The sequence below is a fragment of the Castanea sativa genome, chromosome 5 (genome assembly GCF_040712315.1).
Source record: "Castanea sativa cultivar Marrone di Chiusa Pesio chromosome 5, ASM4071231v1".
In the NCBI taxonomy this organism is placed as follows: Eukaryota; Viridiplantae; Streptophyta; class Magnoliopsida; order Fagales; family Fagaceae; genus Castanea; species Castanea sativa.
Genome location: NC_134017.1, coordinates 78,718,855 through 78,726,659, shown reverse-complemented (window position 1 = coordinate 78,726,659; position 7,805 = coordinate 78,718,855). Strand labels below are relative to the sequence as shown.

The following is a 7,805-nucleotide window of genomic DNA, read 5'->3' as shown; positions in this document are numbered from 1 at the left end:
GGTGTTGCATCAGTTCAAATACATGGTTGGTTCTTTTATATCTCATAGCTTACTCTCAAAAACATTGCTACAACACAGGCCCATTTATTCTAATAATGTCAATTCACAAAAGATATAAACACCAGCTGCTACTATATACAAAATGCAGCATAATAGGCATTTGCAAAGTGCTCCATCTCATCTCCTTTCTTTCTATTCTCTTATCCTTATTTAGAGCTGAAGCACAAGCTCCACGAGAAAAAGCTCCCCATCAAATCTCAACCCAGATGATTCAGCAGCTTGAAGCGAGCCATCTACCATTCCACCAAAAACATACAAGTAACGCCCGGAATGATCTGCACAGGCTCGATGAAATGACCGACAATTGGGTTTATAACCACTTGCCTTCAACCTTTTCCACATTTTTGCCAATATTTCCTTGGAGTTCAGAGTAATTGGCTGCATGCTAGTGGAAGGGATTGCACTAATATCTAATACCCAGAAGTCATCTTTCTTGTGTCTAGATGAATCTTCCCCACCATATATAAGCAACCGGCCTCCTAAAATTAGTGTAGCTGAGTGACCGACTCGCGGAAGGGAAACTCCTCCTGGTATATTTGGTAATTCATATAGTATTTGTACCCATTTCAGAATTCCCTCAGACATATCCAAGAGCCAAACATCATCTAGCACCTCATAACCCAATCCTCTTCCTCCAAATAAAATTACCCGTGAATCCCCAATGCAAGTCAATGAGTGTCCTGAACGAGCAGCAGGTGATGGACAAGTCACAATCTCGCGCCATGTTCCAAAGCAAAGATTTTCTGAGAGTTCTAAAACCCATGTATCACCCAATCTGAGGCCAGACAGTCCTATCCCTCCATGAATAAGCATAAACCTATTATCAATGGAACATGCAACATGTGCACCTCGTGGGGGTGGTGCAATGGTTCCCACATCAAGCAGCGTCCATGATAAAGTAATGCCTAAAGTCTCACGGCGTGTCACTTTTCCCAGCCAGGTATCATTTTGACGGCTTCCATGGTCATTGATTCCTCCAAATAGAATAAGGGAATCACCAATCACAACACATGAATGCCCAAACCTCCCACTTGGAAGGCCTGAATTAACCTTCTGCCACTTCAGCATCTTCTGAAAATCTTTACCAATGTAAGCCACCCATGTGTCATCAAGATGTCGTCCTACACAATCAAGGATGTTTAGTTTAAATCCACGGATTCACAGAGATAAACCCACAGCTTCACTCTAAAACAATCAAGGATGTTTAGTTTAAATCAGTCGTTGATGTTCAACTATAAATAATTGCATACATTCTTATAGTTGCTAATAAACACTGGAAGATTTTTCTGGTCTTTTCCAGCAATAAATAATGCATTCGATCTCCTTCATCATTTCACAATACTGATTTCAAAAATCATACCTGGGTTTGCAGGTGGACTACTTCATTTTGAGTGTCCATTTGGCATGATTAAGGCTTGGTTTGGATAGCTGAACGCGTCCAACGTTCAGCGTTTCCAACTTTTCTTTTTTCTTTTTTTCTTTTTTTTGTCCTGACACGGGTTTCAACTAGGGGACATTGGATACTGTTCATCACTGTGCGTTACTGTTTATGCACTGTTTATAAACAGTACACGCACTTTTCAGCCAATTTTTAATTAAAAATGGGACTCGCAGCACTATTCACACGTTTAAAAATTATTTTGCTACCGTATTTTCAATTTTCAACTTTCAACTGTATCCAAACGGACCCTTATTTTACCAACTTATTTTACTATTCAGTTTATTTTTGCTACTATTTATGGATCTCACTACACTTTTTGGTACTATTCATGAGTCCATTATACTATTTCAGCTAACTTTTACCTTTATCTATAGTACTCTCAGCAAAAATTTTTCAATTTCAACAAAATAAACGAATCTCAAATAGATAAGTTCTTGAGAGAAATCAAAGGGTAGAGAAACTCAAAGATACCAATTTACTACTTTTTAACAGCCTGGAGTTAGGCCTGCCTTTTATGTTTTTGGCATTGTGGACATGAAAATCATAGGAAAACTTGATGCAATTGTCAACTGTTCGTATCACAAGTAGGATTGACAATAAATTTGAGCCATAACACATGGTTTCATAAAACCATATGATTTTTCCCTATCTCAATAAAGAAGGTTTTACATGAATATTTTTTTCAGCATGTTCTATTCAACATGGATAGGAGAAGGGAGAAGGGAGAAGGGCATAACTTTGTATTCCTCGAAACAATAAAGAAATCAGAACCAAGTCAAGATGATATGAAACAATACTTTTCTTGAAAGCACTCTTTTCATTAAAAAATAAAGACATAAATAAAACTAAGAGGAAAGTTCAATACAGAGCAGTCTATGTTTTATAATATATGTAAACAGAAACTTTGCAAACATCCCTATCAACCAATAAATGCAAGCTCAAATATACATGCATGTTGTGAAGAATGAAGGTTGTCACTTAAGTTAAATGCATAATGAATTTTAGCATATAAGTTGTCTTATGTGCAATTCTATTAGAGGAAAGGAGTTGAATTTAATGACATGTTAAACTTAACATAGCTCAAGGAATGGAAAATTGAGCCTGCAGTAACCAATGATTACAAGATTGTAAAATTTTAGTATAAGCTAGAACATAGCATTTGATTTCTCTAATTACGACTGAGGATGCATTGGCAGCTTCAAAATAACTTGCATTGATTCTGACAAAAGAAGATTTTTCTTAAAATCTGCATTCTGGATTAGGAAAAGGACAAATAGTTTCATAATCAATCAGAATAAAATTGATTTTGACATATACATGCTTAAAATAAAAGGCACTTACAGAACTCACCTACATTACTGAACCTAACCCAAGCCTCACAATTTTCACTATAACTCACCCTAAGAATAAATGATTATGGAAAGCAACACACCTTGGATAATTACATTTGATGGGCGAATGAACCGCTCCACCTCTACATGACAGTTTATACAGCACAGTGAGACTAGAGACCATTGATTTTAATTGTTGCCATCATCAATAAATTTTATAGAGAGATAACATATTTTTTTAGAATTATCTGTTTTCATATCTTTTCCTCCACTTGCAGTTGAGCACCAGTAAGGTGATAATATAGACTAATAAACAAGGGGAAAACTATACAAGATACTGTATGGAAGAGAATCTTCAGAATGGAGCAGGACAGCAACAAGCAAGACCAGGAAGACAATAATATCATATTGTTAAGGCAAAAATCCTGATTTCATAATTTGTAAACTGAACAACCAACATAATATGATAAGACTGACGCTACATTTACAAGAGAAGAGATAACCATTACTATGCTAAGGGTAGAAAGACTATTTTCTGACAATAGATGTGCCTCTCTATCCTAGCAAGAGGACCAAAGCACAGTTCAACAAAGCCCACCAGAGACAATAATAAAAGTTAACAGTTCAAAGCAATAGCTCACGTGAACAACACTATTGCACAGTTCAACAAAGCCCACTTATAACGTGAAGAGAGGATAATATATAGTTATCAAACAATGATATGTACCACAGTTAGATGTCAATGCTTTTGCACTTATAAGGCAAAAACACCAATGCGGAGAACAGAGACTGAATTTGATAATTGAAATTTCAATGTACAAACAGAAGCAACATGTCCTTAATTCATTCTTCTTTCCTTTTCTGTTGGCAAAGTGCTTAATTTATACTAAAAAAAGATCAAGACAAAAAAGAAAAGAAAACAGTGAGTCAAATATTTCTGATTGAAAGGAAAAGAACAAACAAAAGAGCCAAAAGATTCTATCTTCTCAAGATAATATCCATAGACAAGGGGTCAGACAATTGTACATACACAATTATCAATGTTGTCATGTTAAATTAAAATCACCTTAACCAGAAAATTTGAAGAGCATATGATAATAATATTATTGTTTATAAGCAGTATTAAAGAACCATAGTCAGAAATGTAAAAAGATAAGAGATGGGGTTTCATGAAAAACACTTACCTCCTTCACAGCCGCCACCAAACAAGACAAGACAATCAGACACAAAGTTGAGAGAGTGAGAAGCTCTTGGTTTTGGGAGCTCAAATTCACCATCAGGGTAAGTCATCTTATGGCAAGAAACAGACTCAAGTTTAGAGATTTGCCTGTAAAGCCTCATCCATTGCAGCTGAAATTGAAAATTTGAAGACTTGAGTACTTCAACAGAGTTGAGACCCCAGTCCCTCCTGCATATGGACTCCCAGAGAGTGTCAGAACATGCAAGAGCCTTGAATTTCTTGCATGTCATAGCAAAGGCAAGAATTGAATCTATAGGCAGAAGTAGCAGGATTGAAAAGAGGTGGTCTGGAGCTAAGTTGGTTATTGGTGATCCATTCATGTTTTTGTTGCTAGTACTGGTACTAGTTTCTGCCATGGAATAATAAGCTGTGTTTGTATTCTTCATACTTCACTGTGTTATTCTGGGGATATAAATGAAATTGTATTGGACAGAAGGTAGAGAGAGTAGAGCGTAGAGAGCTCCAAAAGAAAACCATATGGGCTTGTAAAGTATGTTACTTTCGTTTTGTTTCATGTCAAGAAGAGGGTAAATACTAAATGGGTCTTGGTTTTGTTTTGTTATTGGTCTGAAGAGAAAGAAAATGGTAAATTCCAGTTTTCTGGAAAGAGATGGGTTGTAAATGGGGTGCCCATTTGTTTTGTCTTTGTTTGTGAATTATTAAAAGCTTCATCATGATCATCATCAAGGCTTTCAATTCCATTCTGTAAAATGTACTATTGCTTGCCATGTCACTGTAGAGACAGGAATTCAACTCTCTTCTTTTGTATTCTTCTCTTACCCTGGCCCTTTCAACTTTTTATCTTAAACTCAAAGTAATAATAATAATAATTATTATTATTATTATTATATTCAACTCTCTTCTTTTGTATTCTTCTCTTGCCCTGGCCCTTTCAACTTTTTATCTCAAACTCTAAGTAATAATAATAATAATAATAATGATAATGATAATAATATTCAACTCTCTTCTTTTGTATTCTTCTCTTACCCTGGCCCTTTCAACTTTTTATCTTAAACTCTAAGTAGTACTAATAATAATAATAATAATAATATTCAACTCTCTTCTTTTGTATTCTTCTCTTTCCCTGGCCCTTTCAACTTTTTATCTTAAAATAATAATAATAATAATAATAATAAAGTTTTTTTTTTTACGTGAAACAAATTCAAAGTTAATTTCACTCTCTGTTTATTTTGAGCAAATTTAGTTTTCTGTATTTTTCCATGTTGAGTAGCGTTAAATAAAAAATAAAACATGGGTTAAAGGAAAGTTATTTTTGATCAATGGAAACTAAAGATTTATTTTTTTAGAGATTGTGTTTCCTTTAAATTTATCTTAAAAACAACCTTATTACATGCCATGTGAAACAAAAGACTAAAGATTTGTGTTTTTAAGCTCATTTTTAAGGTTGCTACCAAATATAGGAAAATGAGATAGTTTTTTAGAAAATATTTTTTGAAAAATGACTTATTTTATAGAAAAGAAAAGTGTTACGTTCAAAATATTTTCACAATAAATCATAGGTAGTTAGTTATTATTGGTTCAAATTTGAACCTACCACTAAAATTACATTTTTTATCTTATTAATAACAATTCATAACAACTTGTCATTTAGAATTTATTGTAAAAATATTATGCACATAGTATTTATACGTAGAAAATGTTTTTTTGGAAAATGTTGAAACAAATGGAGGGTTACAATGGAAAAGTTAAAAGTGTTACTTTTTCATCCCTTGGGAAAGCCTAGCTACTGGTTAAAACTAAAAGTGACTTTAAAAATGTTAACGGTTTGAAACTGCACTTTTACAAAAGGTTTATGATAATTCATATCTTTGTGCACTTGTTAACAAAACTCTAAATTTTTCTTATTTGCATTGAGAAGTAGCAAAAATTAATAAATAAACGTCATTTAAACTATATAAGTGACTTGACTATTTATAAATAAAAAAAAAAGACTTCTTTATAAATTTAACTTAAATACCAAATGGGAATACTATATACATCCGAGAGCTAGTTAAGTTAAAGGATAGTGTTTAGGTTCCCAAAGAACTTTAAATGCCCACGTTTTCAAAAAAATAATAATAATAAATGCTTTAAAACATTCTTTAAGCAAATCCTTTTCAAGATGTAGTTTTTTAAATATCACTATTTTTAGATTTTTTTTTTTTCCCAAACGATTTATTTTTAAAAAATTAGAATAAACCATACCAAATAAGCAGGGAGCTTAAAGAACCTTGTGAAACTCTTTCATTTGGGTAATTGTCTTAAGAATGAGCCATTGGCATTTAGTGAGAAGGAAAAGATTAGAAACAAAACCATTTGAAATTGAGTCATTGTGACCCTCTTTGATTTGGGAAATTTGTATTGAGAACGAGTTATTGGCATTTACTGAGAAGGACAAGATTAGAAACAAAACCATTGACATTGAGTCATAAATTGGTGCAATCCAACCCTTTGATCTCTAATATATATGGCTTGATTCAAACTGTTGATCTAAATCTTTGGTCACAATGATTGAAAAGACAAGAAGGAAGGTCCAATTTGATTACCCATGAGTCATGACACATCAGCTCCTATCCTAAAGATGTCTACTACATTGAAAAGACTGTTTGAGAAATTCTCACCCTCCCATTTAGCTCTGAAAGCTGCAGTATTGGAAATTTGGAATAAACTCATTCCTTTATTACAAGTTACTGGACTTTGAAATTAGTGATATAAATTGTGTTTTTTGTAAACGCCTTCATTAATGTTCTTTCTTAATCAATTCAAAACATCAGGCTAGAGATGTAGTCAAACATGTGAGCACATCCACATAAAATATGTTCTTCTACAAATGGTACTAGAAATAATAATTATATGAACACTTTTTTTTTCTGAAAGAATAAACTCAATATTAAATTTTTTTTTTTTAAAGAAAAAAGAAAACTGGAATCAGTGAACAAAGTAAGAAGCTGCTATCAAACAGAAATATCTGGAAAAAGAAAACAACTTACGTAAAAACCACCAGTGGTATGATACCACTCTGTTGCCTAAGAATAAAAGTAAAAAGAGAAACATGGTTTTTGTTTCGTTGACCAAGGTATACTAAGAGGGTGTTTGGATTGGCGTCCACGTCCACGTCTGAGTCCAATTTTTTTTTTTTTTTTCCAAGCGCATCTGTTACTGTTCATTGGCCATGAATAGTGATTTTAGGACAATGAACAGTATTTTTTGGCATGAACAGTACTTTTTACACATTAAAAAATTATTTTGGTACAGTGTTTTTAGTTTTCAGTTTTCAATTTTCAGCAATAAGTTCTATCCAAACAGACCCTAATTGTGCTACAAGGTAATGAAAATATCTTTTATGAAGCTATTTTTTTCTTTAAGATTTCTTGCTTTAAGATGGGAGGATTATATTTTGATAGAAAAAGAAATAGGTGTTTCCATTTTTCTTACAAAATCTCATGCTTTTTCCTTTCTTTTCATCCAAGATTGGGATTCTTTGCATTGGATGTCACCCTTTGCTACAAGTGCAAATTGATGTTACAAGCACCCTTGTGCAATTAGTTTGAGCTTAGTAAAATAGTTAGTACTAAGACTATATAAAAAATATTTCTCTACTTTGCGGGAGTCTGGGACCTCTCTCATTTCTCATTTCAGAATATTGATTCAGATTTTATGCTCTTGCAGAGAGGGTTATTAGTTATGTGGGTTCTGTCTCATTTCAGAATATTAGTTATAATTCTATTTACTA

The 7,805-nt window shown here is 33.2% G+C and overlaps 1 protein-coding gene across 1 annotated transcript; it reads right to left on the bottom strand.

The window, feature by feature from the left end:
• Positions 1-200: 200 nt before the first annotated feature.
• On the bottom strand, positions 201-4,588 carry LOC142633431 (F-box/kelch-repeat protein At1g51550). The gene is made up of 2 exons (XM_075807675.1): positions 4,017-4,588; positions 201-1,181 (listed from the first exon to the last, which is right to left on the bottom strand). The coding sequence occupies exons 1-2, from the start codon at positions 4,456-4,458 to the stop codon at positions 211-213; spliced, it is 1,413 nt and encodes a 470-aa protein (XP_075663790.1). The 5' UTR covers positions 4,459-4,588; the 3' UTR covers positions 201-210.
• Positions 4,589-7,805: the final 3,217 nt, after the last annotated feature.

Excerpts from the sequence above, each read along its gene's own strand:
- LOC142633431 (XM_075807675.1), bottom strand. The coding sequence starts at position 4,458 with ATGAAGAATACAAACACAGCTTATTATTCCATGGCAGAAACTAGTACC. Across the intron at positions 1,182-4,016 it reads TGGTGGCGGCTGTGAAGGAG|GACGACATCTTGATGACACA; the intron begins GTAAGTGTTTTT and ends TTGATTGTGTAG.